This window comes from Phoca vitulina, unplaced genomic scaffold (assembly GCF_004348235.1).
Source record: "Phoca vitulina isolate PV1807 unplaced genomic scaffold, GSC_HSeal_1.0 scaffold9, whole genome shotgun sequence".
Taxonomy (NCBI): Eukaryota; Metazoa; Chordata; class Mammalia; order Carnivora; family Phocidae; genus Phoca; species Phoca vitulina.
In genome coordinates, this window is record NW_022589712.1 from 57,724,003 (window position 1) to 57,750,928 (window position 26,926).

General features: G+C 35.2%; 1 protein-coding gene across 7 annotated transcripts in view; it reads right to left on the reverse strand.

The window, feature by feature from the left end:
- Window positions 1-26,926, reverse strand: part of GRIK2 (glutamate ionotropic receptor kainate type subunit 2) — a 1,100,253-nt gene that overhangs the window by 215,139 nt on the left and 858,188 nt on the right. For all 7 annotated transcript variants that reach the window (XM_032408162.1, XM_032408165.1, XM_032408164.1 and 4 more), the window contains one exon: window positions 25,215-25,328. In XM_032408162.1, the coding sequence (XP_032264053.1) occupies window positions 25,215-25,328 (114 nt within the window). The remainder of the gene's footprint in view (window positions 1-25,214; window positions 25,329-26,926) is intronic.

The window sequence follows — 26,926 nt, forward strand, 5'->3', positions numbered from 1 at the left end:
AATGTTTTATTTAAATATAATAAAACTTTATAATTTTTAAGCTCTAACTCACATATCCTCCAGCCCTTACCTAGAGCTAAATTATTTTTTCATATGTTAACCCCTGAACTATCACTGCCTTACTCATGATATTCAAAAGTTAGGGTCATAAAAATGTAATTTAATTTTAGAGATGTATAAAATATATCCCTTGCCATTTCAAGGATAAGGCTAACCTAACTAATTTATTTATTTATTTAAACATGTATTGAACTATTATGTACCTACCATTTTAGGTATCAGATATACAACAATGAAAAACAAAGCAATACAGAAAATTTTCTGCCCTTCTGGAACTCCCAATCTAGTAGTGAATTTGAGATTTTTATCTATTTTATAGCATTCTGTATTATTCACATGGCTACTTTTCTTCCTTAATTACCAGAGGGGAAATATTGCCATAGTGTACATTTTTGAGACATACTATTATGCCTTATTTTAGAGTAGGACCTATGACATGGTGACCCTCAAATAATTTATTTGGGAAAACAGAAATGAATATTCAGTTAGCCTTAGTCTGGTTCTGAATTTACCCTTATGACAAGAAAACTTTTAAATGGCAACCAGCTAAAACTCCAGTTGCTATGGGTAACAATATTCTCAACTAAGAACAGTATCAAGGCATTTAAAAGATATTTTTCATGGTTATTAATTTTTCCTTAATGAAGATAGGGTTTGCTCTCTGTCTCTCTCTCTCTCTCTCTCTCTTTCTCACACACACACACACACCTTTTTTTTAAAAAAAAATAACATTCCTATAGGTCAAATGAAAAAGGCACCATGGTTATAATAATAACATCAGATTAAAATGAAATTATGGAGATTAAGTTTAAAACTGAGCAGTTCATGTGTTCCTGACAATCACTTATCTCCCTCAGTCTTCTTAGTCTTGTATACATACTCTGTGTATCCTATCACTGCCTTCACACTGAAAGCATTAAATCAAAAATACTACTATAATAGAGCAGCTCGGTTTTCAAGGAGATCAAGGTGGGTGCTATGAAGTTGATTGGAAGTGGAAGGCTAATGAATGGGCAGCATGAAGGGCAGGGGCAATGGTGCTGCTGACATCGGCTCCTGAGGAAGGTGAGTCAGCTCTGTAAAACTACAGAACTTACACATTAACATGAGGGAGAAAAAACAGACCTCAACATCTTGCCCTGGCATACTTAAGAGAATGCAAAGTGGAGAATTATACCTTTAAAAGGAAGATTAAGGGTGAAAGGACATTACCATGGACAGCAATACTAAGATGGGTAGTTCTTCAACAAACAAGTCATCAACTCACTGTAACTATCTGACCATGGCAATCTATTGCTCTAATTGGCAATACTTCTGGGTAGATTAAGAATACATAATGCTTGGGGCGCCTGGGTGGCTCAGTTGGTTAAGCAACTGCCTTCGGCTCAGGTCATGATCCTGGAGTCCCTGGATCGAGTCCCGCATCGGGCTCCCTGCTCAGCAGGGAGTCTGCTTCTCCCTCTGACCCTCCTCCCTCTCATGCTCTCTGTCTCTCATTCTCTCTCTCTCAAATAAATAAATAAAATCTTAAAAAAAAAAAAAAGAATACATAATGCTTGATGTGATCTAGAAACAAAAGAAACAAGCTTATGATAACAATCGGAATGCTTCCCCAATACTAATACATATTTCCAATTGGCATGTTTTAATTTTAAGTAGCCACCACCATTTCTTTTTTTTTTTTTTTAAAGATTTATTTATTTATTTGAGAGAGCGAGAATGAGAGAGAGTACATGAGAGTGGGGAGGGTCAGAGGGAGAAGCAGGCTCCTCGCTGAGCAGGGAGCCCGATGTGGGACTCAATCCCGGGACTCCAGGATCATGACCTGAGCCGAAGGCAGTTGCCTAACCAACTGAGCCACCCAGGCGCCCCGCCACCACCATTTCTGTATGGAGTAGTGACATATAGGTAAAAACAGCAACTCTAAAAATGGTCAATGAATTACCATCCTCTTAAGAGTACAATTCTAAGCTTATCTGATGCTTAGTGAGCAACAGATAAAATTTTGTAAATATCTACATTTGATAACTTCATGATAAAATATAAATATAAAATATTTTTGTTTTCCACCTAATATTTCATCCACCGATCTATCCATCCATGCATTCATTAAACAGATATTTTTATGTGAATTCTGTATAAAGATGTCTAGAATAGAGGTCAGCAAATTTTCTCTTAAAAACTAGATAGTGAATATTTTTGTCTTTGCAAAAGTTGCAACCACCCAGCCGCCACTTAGAGCAAAAGCAAACCCAGAAGCAGTGAAGAGGCTGGTAAAACTGTTAGAGTTTTTAGGAATGCACTTTTTAGGAACTCTGGAATCTAATTAAAAAAAACAAAAACAAAAACCAAAAAACAAAAAAACTTACAACAACCAGGGAGATGCTTTGTAAAGAGAAAAACTAGAATTTTGATCAGAGAGCTCTGGTGGCATATCAATTTACTCTGTTAGGACTATCCTCCACTCCCAGTTCGGTAGCAGCTTTGAAGATGGCAGCCTGCATTCCTGGTGCAGATCGTGGGTATTGGGAGAACAGTATGGGCATAATTCTCAAAGAAGGTAATTCTGTGTTTTGAGCTGTGTAATGGCTCCCCGAGGAGACTGACTCAAGGGCTTGCCTTTGTTTCCCCTACATAGGAACTTCCTCAGGAGGAAGCTGCTTCCCAGGTGGTGTTTTCATAAACATTTAGAGGCAAATATATTGGCCACTTCCTCCTGTGCAAGATACAGCAGAGACAAGAAACAGAGCAAAATGCCTGGACAGAAGACGCTGGGGAAGAAATACAATTAGGGCTATAAAATGCTTCGCATATTCAAGGGATTCTAGAAGCCCATGCACAGGCCTATGGCAGGAAGTATGCTCAGAAAAGACCTGGGAAGACCCTAAGCACCTACTCTGGCTGGACTTCAGGTTCTGTACAAGCAGGAAAGGAGGGATAGGGCATAATTCTAAACTGCTTGCCTAAACAGTGAAAACTAAAAACATTTATGAAAGAAGCTAAAAAAGACACAAATAAATAGAAAGACATTCTGTGCTCATGGACTGAAAGAATTAATATTGTTAAAATGTTTATACTCCCCAAAGCAATCCATGGATTCAGTGTAATCTCCATCAAAATTCCCATGACACTTCTCACAGAAGTAGAATAAATACTTCTAAAATTTGTGTGGAACCACAAATCACCCAAATAGCCACATAATCTTGAGAAAGAAGAACAAGGCCAGAGGTATCACACTCCCTGATTTAAAACTATACTGCAAAGCTATAGTAATTAAAACAGTATGATATTAGCATAAAACCCCACACACAGGTCACTAGAACAGAATAGAGTTCAAAAATAAACTCCTGCATATATGGTCTATTAATTTATGACAAAGGAGGAAAGAATATACAATGGAGAAGAGAGGGCCCAACAGTATGACGGAAACTTTGCTAGGTTTAGTACTCTGCTGGTATCCTTTTGAAATTCTTAACTTTTTAACAAGAGATCCTCATTTTCATTTTATACTGGGGGCAGAAATTATGGAGTCAGTCCCATATGCAGTCAGCAATGAGAACTACTGAATTAAACAAAGAGTAGAGTAAATGAAAATATTTTTGAGAGAGAAAATGATTCATATGGATGTTGGAAAGAATGAACAGCTCTGTAGGATTTAAGTGAAAAGTAAGTGTGGAACAAAAAAAGATGGGGGTGATAATATCATGAGGATCTAAGTTAAGAAATAAATTTTATTCCTATAAAAGTCTGAGAAAACCATCTAGATGTAATCACTGTGGATCAGCAGTGCTTGAATTCATATCCTGCTTAGAATGAAATTCTCTTTCCTAAGATTATTTTTAAGCATTTGCCTAAAAATCAATTTTGGTGTAGGAAATGAGGTTTAGAATTTCTTTCTCCAATATTCTCCCTTTAGGTATTTTCTCACTATTTAGATATTGGATAAATCTGAATACATGCTTGAGAGAGTGAGAAAGCAAGCCAAAAGAAGGAGGACATGATTTGTCACATGATTGCAAAGTGTAGTCAATCATTAGGATTCTGTTTCTTATAATTTAGTGCAACAATTTGAGTTTGAAGGCTCTTTGTCTTAGAAAGGACCCAACATTACCTATCCTCAAGCTCTATTTACATTTCTCCAAAAAGAGTGGAAATATGAGAAAGTCCTTGTGCAATGAGAATTATCCATCAATGGTCAGTGGTAGTTAGCAGCATGTGTCTGCTGAAAATTCTTTTTTACATAATGGATGGTGAGCTTTCAGCTGCTGCCCTTTTGTAATCAGTAAAATCAACAAATGTTTATTGAGTACCTATCATTAAAAGAATATACCTACTGTAAAACAGAGTTGCTTCTCCTAACCACCTTTTAATCTAGTTGAAAATAGAGAACTTGCACAAAAAAATGCAAACTAATGATACAAGTTTTCATGTAAGTGCCTAAGAAATAAATCATATAGGTAAAAGGACCATTAGATGTGAGCAAAAGGAAAGTCAAGATGTCCCAAGGAAGTTAGATAAATCATCCTAGAGAAAAGGCCACCCGAGAAATGGGTTGTAGAATGAGTATACATTAGATAAATGGGGAGAAGTAAGAGTTGTTCAGGCAAGAGAAATGAAGTGAGAAAAGTCATAGAGAAGAATCCTACTGGTGCATGGCCTGAAGAAGAATGATGGTTCATAAGAGGAAGATGTTATAAAGCCTTGGGGGAAAATAGTAAATGTGAGCACCATTCATTGCTTTTTAATTTTTAGATTACTTTGTACCCATTTAATATTATCATTTGCTGATAATTTTGTACCAGGAACTATGTTATATATTTTTCAAGTTTTTATTTATAATACTTCAAGTTGCATATTATTACCCATATTATAAAGTTATGGTAATTTGCCCAAGGCAAATCATCTACTAAGTGGCAGACTCAAGATTCAAACCTAGATTTTCTGACTGCCATTTGTCCCTTCAACTTGCAGAAAAACCCTTTCTCAATTAGGTATTCAATTCAGATACCAAATATGAACTCATTTTAGAAACAGTCTGCTCATCTGCTGTTCATTAGTAGGTTAAACAGTTCATGGATTTGCATATGTAAGTAAATTTCATCATATTTATCAATAGACTTCAAAGTTAATATGGTCTAACCTAATGTTGTCCACAGTATATTCTTCTGGGAAATTATCCCACAAGTTTTGTTTTCAACAAAACATTCTTCAATTAAAAATATTTGGAAATTTACATATTTTCATTCCTTTAAGATATCCACAATACATATGAACTTACTGAAGACTCAGTGATAAAGAAACCCAATGAATTTACCTTAACACAATATTTTCCAAAAACTATTTAACCACACAATAGTTGTAGTGTGTCCCTCATCACATACCTATCAGAACAGTGGCGCATACTATGAAATTCTGATGTAACCAAATGATAAATATTGCTATAGAGCATAGAAAGTGCTCACTGTATTATGGAAGTAGTATTTTGTTTGTAATGTCAGAGAGTATCATATTTGCCAAAAATTGCAAATTTAGACGTTCAAAAGGCAAGATATAAATTTGATTTTTTTGAAGAACGCAAAGCTGTGACATACTATAAGCAAATATTTTATGCTCAGTGATTCTAGTCACATTTGAATGAAGTATAAAATATTCTGCATATAATAGGAAACGTCCAAACAGCCATGTGGCAAAGACATTTCTTTTCTATTAGTTCTCAAATGAAGTGGTAAAAAACATTTTGTTTGTTTGTTTGTCCAATATTGGTTTATTCAAACAAGATGGTGAAAACAAATTCATGAGTTTATTTTTTTTAACTAATTACTACATAGAACCAAAGCTAAGAGAGCTCAGAACATACAATTTATAGGACTCAATACTCACTCTTGTTTAGGCATTTAATTAATGACATAAATTAATGGCATGAATGTCTTATGAGGAATGCACTTAATGAAATACATTGACTGATGAATGGATAAGGACCTGGGGACTCATCTGTTATTCTGGATTTCTAGGGGAAATCACTTTAGTGATGCTAGTAAAGCAAAACTCATATACATTTTCTACCAGGAGAAGAGGTCTGTACCTTCCTTTTTGAGTCATTGTGGTGGGGTTAGTCTGTCATTAAAAGTACCAGTTAAATCTCAAATAAAGAGAAGCAATTAGGAATCAATGTCAAGTAATCGAGTTGTGATTGAAAATGTAAAGATCAGAACCTGATAATCAGATATTGATCAGAAAGTAAAATTAGGTTGGGGGTACCTGATATAATTTAGGTCTATGGGTCTTGAAAGTCTCATGATTGTCCCCTTATCAATATGGATAAAGGACTCTTGAGCCTGACTCAAAAGACCGTGTATTTTTTTTCTATCCCAGACTCTTATCTTGCTGGGAAGCTCTGAATGTATAGCTGTTTAGCCAGAAAGAATACAGCAAGTTTTAGGAGATAATCCATAGAAATATCAGGAAAGAAAGAAATGTGCAGTGGTGTAGATTCACTGATAATTCACATGTGCTCTCTAAGTGAACAATATCACCTATATTCATGATGCCAACCATGATCTATTTTGGTAACTCCAAATCTCATCTCCAGTCTAGATCGTTCTCTTCAGCTATGGAACTATATGTCTAACTGCCAACCAGATAAATACACCATAGGAAATTTAAATGTAATATGTTCATCTTTTATTACCCCAATTCTGCTTTTTTTATGTTGATTATGTTTCCAGCAATGTTTATCAGGAAAATAAAAGTCTTCCTAAACTCTGATCTCTTTTTAAACTTCAATTTGTAAACTGTTACTATATAGCCCCCATTTTCCACCCCATATATCTTTTGAATCTGATGTCCTTCCCTTCCAACCCTTCAGATATCACCATAGTTTGGACTTTAACAGCTCTCACTCTTGTAATATTCTCTTGGTTGGTCTCACCAAATCCTATCTCATAAACTACAATTCTATCTCCAATTCTAAGAGAGATTTTTTAAAGTCCTGACTTGATCATATTGTTTATGTACTTAAAATCTTTCAAAATTGCCCCATTCTGAATAGATTAAAATCTAAATTTCTTCATAAGACCTATAAAACTTCCACTCTTCAATTCTGTTGTCTGTCTGCTCACCCTCATTCATAATTTCTCTTCCACATTCTTTGCTCTCTATCTGTAGTGGACTATGTACAGTATTTATAAAGCTCAAAGACTTGTGATAAGCAAGCATTAGCTCTACCTCTCCTAATTCCTTACTAAAGTAGTTCTGAGGCTATGGGCAAATATAAAACCTCACAACAGTGAACAGTAAAAATACCAGAGTCTTAGAGGCTCATAAGAGAAGGGAGGGAAAAATGAAACAAGATGAAACCAGAGAGGGAGACAAACCATAAGAGACTCTTAATCTCAGGAAACAAACTAGGGTTGCTGGAGTGGAGGGGGGTGGGAGGGACGGGGTGGCTGGGTGATGGACATTGGGGAGGGTATGTGCTATGGTGAGTGCTGTGAATTTTTTAAGAGAATGAATCACAGACCTGTACCCCTGAAACAAATAATATATTATATGTTAATAAAAAAAAAGAATAAGAGTCTTGCCGAAAGTTGAGGGCATGGAATCACATATGTACAGACAATTGTGTGTGGAGGTTAACCGGTAGTGTAGGAATGTTGTAAAAACACTGGAAAAAAGGCATAACCATGTCATCAAAAAATGGCTTCGTTGTACTTAAGAGATAAAGCTTGTTATATTTGGCTCTTAAGAAATAAGTTGTCAAGCAGAGTGAAAAAGGAGGGCCAAATGTTGTAATGAATTCTATTTGAAAAAGAAGAATGGCGTCTTGCAATGGAAAACTATCGATACAAAATTCAGTCTGCTTTCCTGTTAGATGCAGGTGGCACGACCGTCCCATCACTGTCACAGTGTATTGACAACGGCAGGGAAGGGTAGTCAAGTTGGTCTACTCATCCAGCTAGAATTCATAACCTTTTTGATTTTATTTCTTGAAAAAATACAGAGTTGGGGCACCTGGGTGGCTCAGTTGGTTAAACGACTGCCTTTGGCTCAGGTCATGATCCCGGAGTCCTAGGATCAAGTCCTGCATTGGGCTCCCAGCTCAGCGGGGAGCCTGCTTCTCCCTCTGACTCTCTCCCCTCTCATGCTGTTTCTCTCTCTCTCTTGTTCTCCAATAAATAAATAAAATCTTTAAAAAAAAAGAAAATATACAGAGTTATAATGCAATTGATGAAGAAACTCCACCTATCATTTTGAAAGAATTGACATTAAATATAAGACAACAGAAAACCAAGAAGTTTGCACCAGTCAAAAGTAAGTTCTCTAGCCTGTTTTCCCTTCTTGATTGAGAATACTAGCTGCCAATCTGTAGGATTCCTTTCAGAAATTATGCAACATAGAGAATAGATACATAGATTTAGGTATCTGTCAGACCCTCCAGGTGGAAGGCCAGATTCCCTCCCAAAACATTCCCATTATGGTGCCTTACTCTAAAGTGTGAATAGACATTTGAGAAAATTTGAGTGGAGCCTCTAACATCAAGATAGAAATAAAACAGAAAAATAAAAACAAAATAAATAAACAATACAAGGAATAGAAAAAAACTTCAAAAAAAGGAAATATAATGAATCAATGCTACTAAAAAATCAGAATGTATAAAAGTGCCTCAAAATTAAAAATAGAGGTAAACATAAATAAAGTGCACTAAAAAGAAATGAGCTACCAAGCTATGAAAAGACATGGAAGATTCTTAAATGAATATTAGTAAGTGAAAGAAGCCAATCTGAAAAGACCACATGCTGCATGATTCCACTTATATGACATTCCAGAAAAGACAAAACTATGGGGACAATAAAAAGATCAATGATTGCCAGGAGTTGGGTAAGGGGGTTAACAGGCAAAGCACTTATTTTCAGGGCAGTGACAATACTCTATATGATACTCATAATGGTAGATACATGTCATTATACATTTGTCCAAATCCACAGAATGTGCAACACCAAGAAAGAATTGTAATTTGTACTATGTACTTGGGTGATTATGATGTGTCCGTGAGGGTTCATCAATTGGAACAAATATACCACTCTGGTGGGGGATGCTGATAATGGGAGAGGCTGTGCATGTGTGGGGGCAGGAAGTATAAAGGAAATCTCTGTACCTTCCTCTCAATTTTGCTAGGAACCTAAAACTGCTCTAAAAAAATTGTCTTAAAAATATAAACAGGGGTGCCTGGGTGGCTCAACTGGTTAAGCATCAGACTTGGTTTTGTCTCAGATCGTGATCTCAGCGTTGTGAGATCGAGCCACACAAGAGCTCTGCACTGGGTGTGGAGCCTGCTTAAGATTCTCTCTCTCCCTCTCCTTCTGCTCTGCTCATGCTCTAAATAAATAAATAAATAAATAAATAAATAAATATTTAATTAAAATTTACATTTTATAATATATAAAATTTTTATATGTATCAACAATTGATGGGCTAAAGTTGAGGAAGTCTTTCAGAAAATAGAATTTAAAAAAAAAAACAAGATGAAAACAAGATGAAATTACATGATAAAATTAGAAGATCATTATCATCTGGGGAGATTTCAGACAATACTAATGTTTAAGGAGTTCATCAATTAAAATAGAATGTTTGGGTATAGGACCTATGCATCAACATTTAAAACAAAAAAACAAGGTAGCTCAGTCGGTTAAGTGTCTCTGCCTTCAGCTCAGGTCATGATCCCACGGTCCTGGGATAGAGTCCCACATCTGGCTCCCTGCTCATCAGGGGTCCTGTTTCTCCCTCTGCCTTGCCACTCCCCCTGCTTGTGCTCTCTGTCTCTGACAAATAAATAAAAAATCTTAAAATAAATAAAAATAAAATGAAAAAAAACCAGAAACTGTCATTTACGTGGTGCTGAAAAGTGTAGTACTCAGTTAAACCACATCCGGAGGGAGAGAGACAACGAGAAAAAGGCAAAGAGGAAATTATTAAATAAATAATATTTAAAAATATCTGAGAACTGAAGAACATGTGTTTCCAGATTGAATGATCCCAGAAAGATTCTGGACCAGCGCTGTTGAATAGAAATATAATGCAAGCCACAAATAGGAGTCACATATGTAATTTAAAATTTTCTAGTAGCCACATTAAAAAAAAAAAGTTAAAGTAACAGGTAAAGTTAATTTTAATAGTATATTTTATTTACCCTAATATATCTAAAATATTACATTTCATCATACAATCAATATAAAATTGAGATCTTTTCCTTCTTTTTTTAATATCAAATCTTTGAAAGCCAGTGTATATTTTGTACTAACCACACATCTTTATCCAACCTAGCTAAATTTCAAATGTTCAACATCCATGTGTGACTCTTAGCTACTATAATTGGATAGCCTGGATCTAAACTCTAGACAATGTTCAAAAAGATTAATTTAAAAAAGTTCCACACACCAGAGCATATCATTCGTGAAATTTCCAAGCTTCAGGAATAAAGAGATGATCCTAAAATTGTCCATAGGAGAGAAAAATACAAAGGATCCGGAAGGGATCAGAATGACCATGTACATCTGAATGATTGCAACAGGAGGAGAAGACAAATGGAGTAATGTCACCCACAGAATTCAACCTGTAATTCTATCCACAGGAGGCAATGTTTTTCAATATACAAGGGCTAAAATGTGTGTCTCTCATGTGACCTTTCTCAGGATGTTATTACAGCACATACTCTAACAAAATTAAAAAATAATTAAAAAATAAAAATCCTAGGATCCAGGAAGTGGGGTTCCAGTAAAGAAGAAAGGCAAATAGAATTTTCAGGATGATGGTGAAAGGAAGTCCCAGGATGACAGCTGGGTAAGAGGCCTAACGCAGAAGGAGATCGGTTTGCAGCAGAACACATGGCTTCAAAATATGCCTCCAAAGACATAGAAGAAACTCCTAGGTAATCTGATACCTCTGCCTATACTAACAGAAGTTTTTTAAAGCGTGGTAAGAGCATTTGAAGATGAATTAGTGATATTTTCATAGAAAGCTGCAAATTGATTTAAAAAAAAATTTAAATGTTTTATTTATTTATTTGAAAGTGAGAGAGAGAGAGAGAGCACAAGCAGGGGGAGGCGCAGAGGGAGAGGGAGAAGCAGGCTCCCCGCTGAGCAGGGAGCCCGATGTGGGGCTCCATCCCAGCTGAAGGCAGACGCTTAACCAACTGAGCCACCCAGGGGCCCCTAAAATAATTTTTTTTTACCTAGGCCCACCCTGGCCAAAATAAATCTATAAAAATCAATCACAAAGATAAAGGAAGAAACAGTTTCTTAAGCATTAAATAGTGGAAAATAAAACTGGCTAACCAGAAAAGGAGAATTATACCAATGAAAAAAAATATCAAAAGTGTTTTCAAGAAAAAAATCTTGAAAAACTTAAGAATTTTATATTCTGGCCATTTTGCCATGTAACTTATGAAAGGAATGAAAATTAGCAAACATGTACTCTTCATTAAAAAAAAGGAAAAAGTACTTTCTGACACCAATCAAATAATAGCCCTAAAAATGGCAAAGGTGATACTTAAAAAGACCATAAACACTGCATTTAGTAAAACTAAGTTAAATCTAAGTTTCTCTCAATACAGGTAAAGAACTGTGTAGAATTTAAAAAGAATTTTCATAAAACATATTATTTCAATGCATTATCTAATGACTATTACCTGAATTTCAAAGCCTGGTGCAGTTGGAGGGATGAAGGTTCTGCCTGACTCCATAGCACTCTGCTAACCATAAAGCTATGCTACTTTCATTTAACAAAAAAGAAGAAAGGAGGAGGAGAAGGAGAAGAATCTTCAAAGAACTTTTCAGAGAAAAATTAGCCCTTATATGAATTTATCATTAAATAATTAAAAATAAAATAAATAAATGGAACATTTAAATAATAAAAAGCTAGAAAATTGACAACTAAGAAACACAAGAAAAGCAGGAGGAAAATAAGGAAATAGAAAAAAAGTAAGTGAAGCAGTAAATAGGAAAGAAAGGAAATGACTAAATTATAGACATCTTTTAGTAAAAGCAACAATAATAAAATAAGCTCTCTTAATTAACCAACTCTAAGGAAAAAAAAATTTTAAAAACACAGAATTTCGGGGCGCCTGGGTGGCTCAGTCGTTAAGCATCTGCCTTCCACTCAGGTCATGATCCCAGGGTCCTGGGATCGAGCCCCGCATCAGGCTCCCTGCTCAGCAGGAAGCCTGCTTCTCCCTCTCCCACTCCCCCTGCTTGTGTTCCCTTCTCTCACTGTGTCTCTGTCAAATAAATAAATAAAATCTTAAAAAAAAAAAACACAGAATTTCACATGAGAAAGGGACTCAGTAGAGATTATAAAACTGGTATGATGACATTATGTGAAAATATGTTGATAAATGTGAATACCTTGATATATATCAATCTACAATATATCATTGATTAAAAAAAAGTAATAAAATGAATAGGTCAATAGCTATAAAAGAAATTCTAACACTTCAGAAATCTTTCCAGAAAATATCTAAATAGTGTGGAATTTTTATTTTTAACCTAATATGAAACAAATGATCTCATGATATGCAGGCTGCTTTAGAGCATAGCAAATGCTGAGAAATCAGTTCCAGTCTTCCTAAGTGAAGTTAGCATAACACTGACATAACAAGCTAACAAGATGGTTAGATGCCCTAACTATGGAGCAGTCACTACCAAATAGTACCTGAAAGCAATATAGCAAATAAAACAGAGCTATCCACTGAAATATGTTTCAGTCACAACCAATAATATAGTTTATCTCTGGAATACAACTATGATTACCATTCAGAAATTGATTAATACATTCATCAGAATAATAAGTACAACTAGAAAAATTAATGATAACCTGTATAGACAACCAACGTATTCAGTAATTCCTGAAAAATAATTAATTTGAAAACGAGGTATGTAAAGTCTTCTTGAGAATAAATCTATTATCATGTAATAATAAGAAAAAAGACCATTAAAATAAGGAAAACAGTCTCAGAGAATGAAGTTCTCACCAAAGGCAAATAAAAATAAAACAGAAAAAAGCAATTAAAAATTAGTAAAGGGAGATGAAATTTAGCTATCTATAAGATGTATGATTAAATTTCTAAACTACTAAAGATAATTATAGATCTCTTAAATATAGAAATATTTCCACAAAGTGACTCAAGGTAAGGGAAATGTAAAATAAACTATTTTCCTATAATTTTGGCATAAAAACATAAAATCACATCATTTGAACTCATAAGTAGGGTCCACAAACATGCTATTTTAGAAAATGATCAGCAATCTGTCCCCATAAACTCTATTTGATGGATGTTCTACTGAAATTATGGCATATGTCTCCTTTTAACTTTAGTTTATGTATCACTATGGTTTTGTTGCTTTTAGGTTGATTTTTTTTCCCTGAATCCTCCTGAAACTTTTATTGGAAAGTTAAGAGGAAGTATATCTTTTACAGTGGTGATGAAGATCGCTTCCATTATAAATATCTAGTGAGTACTTCGATTACAAATTTGTAGACAATTATAATAATTTACACTATAAAACCAACACTGGAATTTAGAAAAGGAACTCCAATACTGACAGAGGAAATTAAAGATGAAAAATAGAGGACGAGCCTAAACAGAAAACCAGGTTCTTAATGAAGGGGAACGCTATGCTTTGTTCCTTCAGCTTCTGTTTTGCTTTATTTAGATCTGACCCAAGAACATTGTAAGCAGCTCTTCTAAAGTAAGAGTCCAGCCCCTGGGTCTGCCCCACAGCTGGTACAGGGGTGCCAGGCCGTCTGCCAGGCGAGAAGCCAAGCCAGAGTCAAACACCTCCAAGTAGAATAAAGAAGCGATATTCTCACGTTCTAACTTCAAACGGTTTGCATGTTTTTCCTCTGAAAATAGTTGGTTGATATTATATTCACCCTAAATGGCTTCAAAATATATATATATTTTTTTATTATTTAAGAAAATTTCATGGAAACATTTATTATGATGGTGAAAAATAATAGAGATTTTTGGAGGCTTATTTTTAATTAGCTAACTTTTGGTTAGTGAGGATGAAGGAAACGGAATCTTATAATTGGAAGATGATTAAAAAATAAAAGAATTCTCTATCAATGTTATGGAATGAAATATATTTACGTGCTTATTTAGATGGTCATGTTTTATAAAGTATTTTTTTAAAAAAATCGAAGTGAAAATTGTTGTATTATACATAAATGATTCATTTATAAGGTATTCATTTGCTTCAATTTAAAATTTAAACCTGATGACATTTAACAAGCATCTAGTATCATTAACATTTGTAAAGATCAATGACTATTTGGTTTTATAACTTATACTATCCAAGGTCTGCAGACAATTTCAAGCTTGTAATTTTACTTCCTTACCACCACTGTCCAAACTACATTTTAATCATTCTAAAATAGTCTTGTAATTTTTTTCTTAGCTAAATTAAGGAAGTTTCATAAAATGTATGTAGTAAACTTTGATCTTAAAAATAGAAAGGGATCATAGATTTAAGAGAATTAGTTTAAGTACCAGTATTTCATTACTTTTTAATGATTTATACTATTCTAAATGTTGGGAACATATGTAGAAACTTAACTGAATAGGCTAACAATATTTTCCAATTCACAGTCCCAAGAAATGACCAACAAAAATAAGCAAAAGATCAGCACAAATAACAGCACAGTTGATTGTTATTACCCCATTGACAGGACAGTGTTCTTTCTTTCTTCCCTTAGCCTCTGCCATTCCAACTGTGGTGCTTTTACTGCTGTAGAGTTAAGAAAGGACTTGCCATTGTCTGAGTCCTGGTCTTTCAAATTCCTTCTATTCACTGTGGCTCTTCAAGTCTGAGTTCTGCTATCCCTAATTAACATTCATGTCAGAAGCCTTGGGTGCACTACAGGTTATCACAATGGGAAGTGAGAACACCAGGAGAAAAAAAAAAGTGAAAAAACCTAGCAGCTACCATCAGTACAACTTAACAGAAAAGGCAATACTAAGGATGACTGGTTTGTTAGGATCAAAAACTACCGTCGAGAGAATCTCCACATGTGCTTATCTATTGTTCTCTTGACTGGAAAACAAACCCCATTTCAATATCTCAAGACGTTATTAAAAAGGCACTTTCACATGAACTTCCTGGATAGAAAATGAATAACTCTTAGAATCTGGAACTTATGGTTTAAAGCACCGACAAAACCATGCAGTGGGCCTGTAGAGCAAAGTTTTACCTTAATAACTTTTTTTTCTTTTTTTTTTATTATGTTATGTTAATCACCATACATTACATCATTAGTTTTTGATGTAGTGTTCCATAATTCATTGTGTGTGTATAACACCCAGTGCTCCATGCAGAGCGTGCCCTCTTTAATACCCATCACCAGGCTAACCCATCCCCCACCCCCCTCCCCTCTAGAACCCTCAGTTTGTTTCTCAGAGTCCATAGTCTCTCATGGTTCGTCTCCCCCTCCGATTTCCGCCCCCTTCATTTTTCCCTTCCTGCTATCTTCTTCTTCTTCTTTTTTTTAACATATAATGTATTATTTGTTTCAGAGGTACAGATCTGTGATTCAACAGTCTTGCACAATTCACAGCGCTCACCATAGCACATACCCTCCCCAGTGTCTATCACCCAGCCACCCCATCCCTCCCACCCCCCACCACTCCAGCAACCCTCAGTTTGTTTCCTGAGATTAAGAATTCCTCATATCAGTGAGATCATATGATACATGTCTTTCTCTGATTGACTTATTTCGCCCAGCATAATACCCTCCAGTTCCACCTTAATAACTTTTTTTTATTCATTTGAGACACAGAGATACAGAGAGAGAGAGAGAGAGTCCATGAACAGGGGGAGAGGCAGAGGGAGAGGGAGAAGCAGGCTCTCCGCCGAGCAAGGAGCCGGACGTGGAGCTCGATCCCAGCACCCTGAGATCATGACCTGAGCCGAAGGCAGACGCTTAACCGTCTGAGCCACCCAGATGCCCCTTTTTAATACACCATGTTTATTATTTACCTTTTACTTTTTTTTTCAGAATTTAAGTGCATTTCTTTGATTTTGTTTTGCAAGATTATTAAGCAGAGACATTTTTTTGAATTCCTGGTTCACACACACACAGATCCTTTAGTACCCTACTGCCGGCATAATCACCACATTCTCAGTTGCAGCCAACTGTGTTTACCTACTTTCAGAAGTGTAACTACAAAGAATTTACATAATGTACAAAAAAAAATCTAAGTCTTTATTGGCCATAATTATTGTTCCAAGAAAAGTTTTTGTTTTTACTCTATATCTACAGAAAATCTGCTGGGATTTGGGAAGGTGAAAGGACATCTTTCTCCCTGAAATGTAACATATAATTATTTGAAATTGTAGCGAATCTTATAGAAATAATAACTGGGTAATATGTTGAAGTTAACTTTTAAGGAAAGGGTTAGAGTTTTGTTCATTGTGCTGTTCACCAATATTTCAGGAAAGATACTGATGTCAGAGCAATAAGTGTTTAAGGGAGGATTTGGGTTAGTGATTATCACTCATATTTTAGTAAATCCTGACCTGCCATTTAATTCTGTCACTTGACTGAATTATCAGTTTAGATTGGAGATTTTGGCTGTTACTGTCTTTCTACTGATATTTGTATTTTGGCCTTTAAATATTTCATTAGCTTAATTCCTAAGTGAAAGAAGAAAGAGGGAAAGGAAAAATAAAAAAAGAAAACCTTAAGCTCAAATCACTCAGATATGCCATTTCACTGCTCTTCCAGTAAAAGGTTTGATGGGAAAGGAGACTGTACCTATTAGCTAATCTCTAAACTGCATCTCATTTCTGAATCTAATTTATTAGCTCCTTACATGAATAATCAAGGTTTGACTACACAAAATTTATTGCCAACATTTCCATTCATAGATGACTAAATAGAGCTCACTATCTTCCTTCCCAACACCCTTATGCTCCGTGACAAGGCTAATGCCCATCCCTTAGCTTTAACCAGAAGTCCTCATCCACATTCCTCAATTGTTTCGCCCCTCATGTAATCCACCCCCAATAAATCTCATACTTGAGTTTTCAATGTTGTCATCTCGTCCTCTTCCCCACAGGTACTATGTCTCTCAGATCAGACTCTATAAATCTCCCATTCCATAGTACCCATGAACACACCATATCTCACTAGTTCAAATTGTTCCTTGACTCACTTCTTTTGTTAAATTATCTTAGAATAATCCATCTTTTTTATTATTATTATTATTGATATCTAAATTGTGAATATGGGGTTTAAAGAGACTGAGGTATCTGAGAAACAAATCCTTGGTTTGAGTGAATAGAAAAGTACTGGACACATAAATAGAGTTTGGAAATAGAGGAGGAAGAGGTATGGTAAGGCCTGAATTGAAGAAGGTTTGATGCATGTTGAGTTTGATATTGGACATCCACTCAGATCAAAGCGGCAGCTAAAATTGAGATTGTATAATTTTACATGGTTCTATCATGACAGTATCTTTGACAATGGGAAAACTAGAGCAAAAATACTGCATTTCCATGTAGCTTGCTGTAGTTAAGCTGAACCAGAGATTCAGATTTCTTTATTCATTCTTCTATACCAAACTTAATACACTGTTCATAATAAAATAAGCTTCAACAAAATTACAGTATTGACAATACTGTTGGCAATGAAAAAGAATAGAATAAAATAAAAATACTTAAGGATCTTTATTATGGTGGCATCTGTAAAGTAGATTTAATAAGAAGGATGAAAGAAGCATGTGTGTGTGTGTATCAGATATTATGTGGTTAAAAAAAGGAGATGCTGATCACTTATAAAACCTTTAAAGACCAAGATCCTAGGTTTTCAACATTATGCCTTGGGGTGCCTGGCCGGCTCAGGTGGTAGAGCATGCAACTCTTGATCTCAGGGCTGTGAGTTCGAACCCCACATTGGTTGTTTACTTTAAAATAAAGTCTTAAAAAAAATTATGCCTAATTTCACATTAAAACACAGCTTTCTTTCTCTACGTTACCACCACCAGTAGTCTTATAAGTTTATCTAGCTGATCTGGAGGTCTAAGAGAATATTAATAGTGATTTGAAATAAAATACATTGAGCTGTTAAAGCAAGAATGAATGAGAGAAAGAAATGTAATGCCAGCAGGACCCCTGAAACAGACGAAAAAATACAGTGAGAAAAGGTTTGGTTGCCTTTGAACAAGCCAGTTGCAGGAGTCGGGTCAGAGGAGTCTGAGTTTGAATGAAGCACTCTCATCTCAGATGTTAACATTTAAGTAGTACTTGAGTGTGGATATTTACTATATCTTTCTTAAATTATTTTGATCTTATTATCTCCACAATACATATTTAAAACTGCTTAGAAATGGTGGAGGGGTTGCTAAGAATGAAAATCTTTTTATCTGTGAAGCTGCAGTGTCTGGGTTTCCAAGCCCGGATGCTAGCAACTTAAAGAAGAACTACGTGCTTGACAGTCCTTCTGTAACAATGGAAAGAGAAGAATCGAAGGGAAAATGTATTGCAGCGGCAGATTTGAAGCCCTAGAAATCTGCTTTTGTTGATATTATAGAAGAACCTGCAGAACCATTTAGGAGATGATTCGGTCACTTCATCTTTTGTACCGTGAAACCTTCCCATTGTCCTTGGAAGCTTGCTCCCAGATAAGCCTCCTGTGTCTGTGGGCTGCAACAATAAAGCTTTACAAGCCTAAGCAAGTAAACTGGATACTGAACTATATAACCCTCCAGGAAGTGCTGGGAACATTAAAAAAAAAAGAAAAAGAAAAGACTAAGTTGCAGATGCAAGCACATTTTTTTAAATTCATTGAGCAACCGGGAAGAAAGAACTTCCATAAGAATAAGTGAGTTTTCTAAAAAAATAACCAAATTCATAGTCATTTGTACACTGAAGTGCTACTAGCCACAAAGGGAAAGAACATGTACAGTGGCATTTAAGTGTTAGTAATCTTTTGATGGACAAAAATCAATTATTATACAGGAGCAGCACAGTGGGAAGCACTCAACATATTTAGATAGGCCTGAAAAAATCTGCTGCAAACCAAGAACTCAGAGGGAAAACAGGCATTCCCTATCTGAACTTAAATACTCAGTCACCTGATACTGCCCCAGCTAGTGGATCCATAACAGTAAGGACAACAAAATAAGATTATAAACTGATGATAAGAGCACATACTATTCTTTAAAAGCACTCTATGTAAAAATAAATAAATAAACAAATAATCTCAAAAAGTAAGTAAGAGCACTCTGTCTTGTTCACAATGAGTTATTTTTGTTATTATTTTTGGTGATTAGGAATTTATATTTTAATGTTGCTATGAAATAAATAAAATCCTCATAAATAAAAAGATTAAATTTTTAGATCCATTAATAACAAAAAGCAAGGGAATTTTTTTTTTTTCTCGGAAAAGTAACAGTCTACATTGAGTGTTTTTTTTTTAATTGTATTTTACTATGTTATGTTAGTCACCATACATTACATCATTAGTTTTTGATGTAGTGTTCCATGATTCATTGTTTGCATATAACATCCAGTGCTCCATGCAACATGTGCCCTCTTTAATACCCATCACCAGGCTAACCCATTCCCCCACCCCATCCCCTCTAGAACCCTCTGTTTGTTTCTCAGAGTCCATAGTCTCTCATGGTTCATTTCCCCTTCTGATTTCCCCCCTTCATTTTTCCCTTCCTACTATCTTTTTTTTTTTTTTTAACATATAATGTATTATTTGTTTCAGAGGTACAGGTCTGTGATTCAACAGTCTTACACAATTCACAGCTCTCACCATAGCACATATCCTCCCCAATGTCTATCACCCAGCTACGCCATCCATCCCACCCCCCATCATTCCAGCAACCCTCAGTTTGTTTCCTGAGATTAAGAATTCCTCATATCAGTGAGATCATATGATACTTGTCTTTCTCTGACTTATTTCACTTAGTGTAATGCCCTCTAGTTCTATCCACATTGTTGCAAATGGCAAGATTTTGTATTTTTTTGATGGCTGCATAATATTCCATTGCATATATATACCATTGTGTGTGTGTGTATATATATATATATATATCTTCTTTATCCATTCATCTGTTGATGGACATCCTGGCTCTTTCCTTAGTTAAGCAAGGGAATTTTAATAGCAACTGAACTTGAAATTTGAAGATCAGAGAGATAATATGAAGTATATTAAGGAGAGGACATGAGGGGTGCCTGGGTAGCTCAGTCATTAAGCATCTGCCTTAGGCTCAGGTCATGATCTCAGGGTCCTGGGATCAAGCCCCATGTCAGGCTCCCTGCTCAGCGGGGAGTCTGCTTCTCTTTCTGCCTCTGCCCCTCTCCCCCCACGCCCCCCCACCCCAGCTCATGCTCTCTCTCTCAAATAAATAAATAAATTAAATCTCAAAAAAAAAAAAAAGGAGAAGACATGAGTAGACTGAAGCTTTAGGTCCAGAACTGCAGGTAAAGTTATATAAATTTCCAAATTATATGATATCATAAATCTTCATTCAAGATTTTAAAAAATAATGAACATTTTTTTAAATGTTTCAGGCTTTCTAAAATGAATTATTCCATGATATAACCATATACTGCACCCATACAAGGTATTGGGCATAGGTTTTGTTGTTGAGGGGGAGTAAAAGATATTTATAAATAAGTTGCTTAATCTCAATTCTAAAGAGAAAAAATAAGGTGTCCAGATTGTCCAGAAAAATGTGAAATTATGGTTTAAAGAGGCTGAAAGAAAACTGAGTGCTACATTAAAAGAGGAGAGAAATAAGAGGGGCAAAATATCCAACCAAGCATAGTCTAATCTTGGCCTCTACAGAGGGGAATGTCTAGATGTTTGAGGATACACCCATAATAGTAATACAGTGCTCTAGCATATGTGGAATTTCTGGATAAGAAGTGTTGCTTTAGGGGAACAATTCTCAATCAGGATGTTATTTTGGTCATAAACTATAGTTGCTAGACTTCATTTCATAGTATTCGTTGTTCAAGTTGGCTAAACACATGGGTTGAAATCACACTACTCTATGTTTTAGCTGTGTGCCCATGAGTAGGCTATTTAGGCAATCAGGACATTAGCTATATCAATTGTCATAATATTAATAATGGTGTCTACCTCAAAAGGTTATTGTGACAATTAACCAAATAAATACATGAGTAGTGCTTTGAACAGGGTCTAGCACGTAGCAGGCATTCAATAAATGTCTGCTATTTTTTTTTTTTTTGTAATGGACTATGTGATCTTATTCTATAAAGCTGAGAAGCTGACCAAGGCACCAGCCCCAGCCATCCTAGTCTTCTTTCCATTTTGCAAATTTTTGAAGATCTTTTTGCTTTAGGGTCCTTGAGTATCCTATTCTCTCTGCCAAGAACACTCTTCTTCTCTTTCTTTACCTTGCTAATTCCTTCTCAAACTTCAGGTATCTGCTATCTACTCCTCTACAGGGAGGCCTACCCGATTAGTTGTTTCACTCCTGACTCCCAGTATAACTCAGGATTATCCTGTAAATGGCATTAACCCATTTATCTTTTCCTTATATCCTAATCAAAAGGTTTGGTGTGCATGTGTGTGTGTGTAAATGTGTGTGTAATCCTCCCTATGAATCCTTACCATTTTCTAAGCTCCCTGAGGACAGACACCATGTCTATTTTGTTCATCAAACAAAGGCTTTTAGCATGTCATCATCTTTCAATATGTATTTGTTAAATAAAAGAATGAATAAAAATAAATTCAAGAGAAATGGAACTGATTATGATTAGCACACTGATAATGCCAAATCCTAGAATACTTTACTGTTTTTTCTTAAGACACACAATAAATATATTGAAAAAGAAGCATAAGTGAACTTCTCGTTGGTATCTCCACAACTTCTCTTTGTGGAGATATCATTATTCACAACACAGCCAGAATCCCCTCTGAGATTTTTCCAAGAGAAAAAAGAACAAAATAACCAAACATAAATCAAATGATCATAACCTCCTTATAAAATATAAATTAAACATCAGTAAATTACATCAAGTATAATGCTTACTAAGTAAAGTAACTAATCTCTTAAAATCTCTTCTTTTCTCGATCGTGGATATTTTGTAATCAGAGTAGCCAGAATAAGAATTTTTTCACTAAGTGATATAAAAACAAAGTGACTTTCCTTTTAATAAATATGAGAATCACTTAAAGACCAACAGAGGGACATACTCTTAAAATAGAAATAACTTCAGGGCTCCTAGGTGGCTCACTCGTTAAGCGTCTGCCTTCGGCTCAGGTCATGATCCCAGGGTCCTGGGATTGAGCCGCACATCGGGCTCCCTGCTCCGCGGGAAGCCTGCTTCTCCCTCTCCCACTCCCCCTGCTTGTGTTCCCTCTCTCGCTGTGTCTCTCTCTGTCAAATAAATAAATAAAATCTTTAAAAAACAAAAAATAAAATAAAATAAAATAAAATAAAATAGAAATAACTTCTCTTTCAAAATGTAAGCTTAGTGTATTGCTCCACAGTTGATCTTACATCTTAGTTACACAGAGTAATGATCTGAGCAGTTGTTCTCAATCATTGTTATAGATCAGAATTACCTGTGGAATTTTTTTAAAAAATGAAGATTTCCAAAGTCCAAAGCTCAGAAATACTGTTTCAAAAGGTATGAAATGTGTTTTGGGTACAAATACGTTTTTAAAAACTTTATGCCTGGCTTTAATATGAAACTAAGGTTAAATACCACTTGTTTATCAATAGACACAAAATTGTTCATGGTTGAGAAAAATACCTGAATACTTCTTATAAAACAATCCTAAGTAATTAAGATTGAGAAATTATATGGATAGTCTTAATCACCTGCTTTGTTTGGACAAGAAGTTTGCATTAACCTTCATAGATGAAAAATATTTAAGTATAATCATTCAAAAGTTGCTTACTTCTTCTAATTTTCCATTTAATTAAATACTGTTTATTTAATCTAATTTGACAAATATTTGAGTGCTTGCTATGCATAGGGCACTTTTCTCTAACATTAAAATATCAAAAGAGTATAAAATTTGATCATTGGCCTTATATAGATTCATGTCAAATGGACACACAGATATATACATATATTTAAGATAAAAAAAACAGTGCCTAGTAAGTGCCATAATAGAGTATTATGATACATAAAGTATACATCCCCCAACCCCACACACCCCCCAATGACATACACACAACTTAATGGAGAGATCAGACAGTTTCATGGAGTGGTTGTCATTTGAGATGAGTCTGGAAGGATGAATAGGATTGTCACAGGGAAATGTAAAGAACGGAGCAAAGTTTTGGAGCCATAAGATAAGTGATGTATCTGGGAGTTTGGCTGGATCAAGGAGAACACCAAAAGAAGTGCCAACTGCTGAAGACTACAGATATCTCTTAATACAGCACTTATTATGAGCATTGTAGAGACACATATGATGTAAAAATAGGAGACATAGTCAGAGCCTATGCCTCAAAGAAATGTTCAGTGATGTTTGGAGAAATATTGCACACATGAAATAAGCAAAGAATAGTGTAATATTAATTCTAAATAATATAAAGTACTGACAAGTACAAAAATATCTCAGAAATGGAGAGAAACATATTACAGACAAAAGGAACAGGGCTAACACAATCACGGGAGTAGGTTAACTGAAAGGGAACAATAGGAAATGATGAAGGAAAGGTGGGAGAAGACAAAAATATAGTAGGTCTTGAACATCAGGGTCAAAATTTGGGGCACTTTTTAATGGTCAATAGTGATTCACTATAGACTTATAAGGAGAGTAACAGGAAAATGACAGATTATTATAATGAAGAGTGGGGTGCATTGTAGAGGGAGAAGGCTGTCAGCAGTAAGGATGGTTACATGGTTACTGCAATAGTCCTAGCAGGAGGAAATGTGATCCAGGACATACAGGCAGAAAAGAGATGTATTAGCATCTTGTGGAAGCATTTCAACTGAAGAACAAGGCCAGTAAATTGGTGGGTATGAGAGTATCTTTGAAAACAGAGGGAGATATAAAGAGAACTTAGGAAGTTTGGATATGATGGATAGGGAGCAAGTATTCACTGAGGTTCTCAGCAAGGGAGTGATTAAAAAAACTCATGAACTTCCATCACTGTCATTTCATGATTACCAGCTTTGCTTCATTATCAAGAGTCTTTAACCCAAGTTATTTTATTTTGACATGCCTAGAGATCTGACATCCCTCATTGTTAATAAAAGGACAAGATTATGAATTCCTCCTGGCTTGATTTGCCACCATAAATCAAATTTAGAAATTATACAAATGCTAAAAGTGTGTGGTGGTTTGTTCTGAACATTAATCTCACATTCTTATTGACTACCTGGGAAGACACAAGAACTAGCATTGATAAGCTTATTCTGTAGGTAGAAAGTACTGACTTAATAATAGAAGAGCTCCTTGATTATTCTAAAATTAAAATTCCCATTTCAAATGGCATTGTAGGAATAGGTAAATATTACTGTGTGATCTATTTAAGACATATAATTATAAAAGGTGTAAAAATACCCAGTGCATCGGTATTAAGTCTGTTGCTGGTGAAAATTTTTCTGGCTTAAAAAAGTACTTGTCATATTTAATTTTATTAGAGAGATAAATAAACCAAAAGTGATTTTCCACGATGAAAACAATTGAAAGCAAGGTTGAAATATAATGATAATAGAAAAAAATCCTGAAAAATAAATGACATGCCCTCTAACATATATTTGCGGGAGATGAAAGCAGAAGTAAAGTTCACATGCAGTCCCTCACATAACTTATTTATACATCTGCAAGTCAATACATTTTTCAAATCTTAACATTGAAAATTCTTCAATGGTACCTAATTTTGCAGAAATGTAATGATTTCTAGTAATACATAAAACTGTATTATTAATCAACATAAACAGCCCAAACATTAATATAAGTTACATCATTGAAGACTAACATAATAAAATTGTGGCTAAATTAACCTTGACTCCTCTGTTTTACAGTAATTGCTAAATAACTGCAAAATACATTACATTATGTTCTTCCCTGTTCAAATTATAATGTCCTTTTTAATCCACTTCCATGTTTATCTACATTTATCTGAAAAAAATGGAAAAGCAAATACTTACCAAAATGGTGGTAACGATCAAAGAACGATTAGATAAGGAATCTGTGATGTTGGTTGGCTTTCCCTTTTGACTTTCTGTCATATTCAGGCCACTGGCTGGATCCCAAGTTCCAATCTATAAAATAGCATATGGACTTTGTAAATTGTCCATCAGGCACCTGGGAGAAAGTACTGCAAGAGAAAGTTAAGACGGCTAACACTTATTATTCACCTCTGCTGCATTATCTGCTGTCGTTAAAGTAAAGGCTGCTTGTTTTAAGCATGATTCACTGCTCTGTGAAGTGTGTCCAGTGAAGTGTGACATTAAAGAACAAAATGATCCACAGGACCTCTACAGTCAGTATGGGAGCTTAATTTTCCATTCAAACTTTCATTCACCAAGATAAACCACATTTGATGATACCTTGATAGCTGGCTAGAAACTCATTAATAGTGCATATCTTTTACTGTAATGGATCTATCTCATCCTCTCATTACAAAGATAACATGCCATGTTATATAGACAAAGCTAAAAGACAGAGCAAACCCTGGAGATCCAGGATAAATTAATAGGTGAAGGCAAACTTAAGAGCGGCATTGATTGGTTTTTTGCATGACCTCCGATAGGGCAAAATCATACCCAGAATTACCTTTGGAGCTTTTACAAATACACCTTTGAGCATTCAAAATACTCCAAGGAAACATTACAGCACAATCTCATCTGAGCAACCTATTCTAATACTTCTACCTGTTTGCTATTTAATATGTACTTTAATTTAACTAAAACTCTCTGATAATTAGGCCATATATTCTCAGTGTTCAGATGTTTTATACCCCCCTGAATACAGCCTATAGGATGATACCAGCACACCTCTGGGAGACATATATAAGCATAGAATGCCACTGAATGCATACGTTGAGTGGTTTATGTACACCAGCACCATCACCCTGCCATATAATGATGGTCAGCACTGAAGAAGAACAGAGGCAAAAGAAGATTCAAGTCAGTAGTTCTTTTCTCCACCCTCTCAAACCTAGGAGTCATGGATAATAAACTTTGTTTTCCATATCCCTCTAGCCAATTACCCAATATGCTTATTCAAAGGAAAGGAAAACTATCAATTATCAGTTTATCTTTAAAATAAAGCTTCATATATAAATTAAATAATTTTAAAGTGACATTGATTTAGCAGGTAATATTTACCCTGGTATACCTAAACAACAAAGTTACCTATGTTAACAAAGGTCTAATCAGCATAACCTTATCCAACTTAAATATTATGATCCTTTTTATTTTTATTTTTTTTATATTTCATCACATTTACTCTTTTGATCCTTTTTTTTCATTTCCATAGTTTTCTTAGTAACCTATTAAGATGTCTATCTCCCTCTAATTGGAGAAACACAAATATAGAAACATTAGTAATTTCTGTACTTCATAAGAATAGATATGCCATTCTAATAGTTGTATGTTAAGTGCAAACCCAAGTATATTTTTTTCAAAAAATGCATTAACTAGGGGCACCTGGGTGGCTCAGTTGGTTAAGCAACTCAGGTCATGATCCTGGAGTCCTGGGATCGAGTCCCACATCGGGCTCCCTGCTCGGCAGGGAGTCTGCTTCTCCCTCTGACTGTCTCCCCTCTCATTCTCGCTCTCTCTCTCAAATAAATAAATGAAATCTAAAAAAAAAAAAGTGCATTAACTATATCAGGGATTCCATATAATGTTTTTTT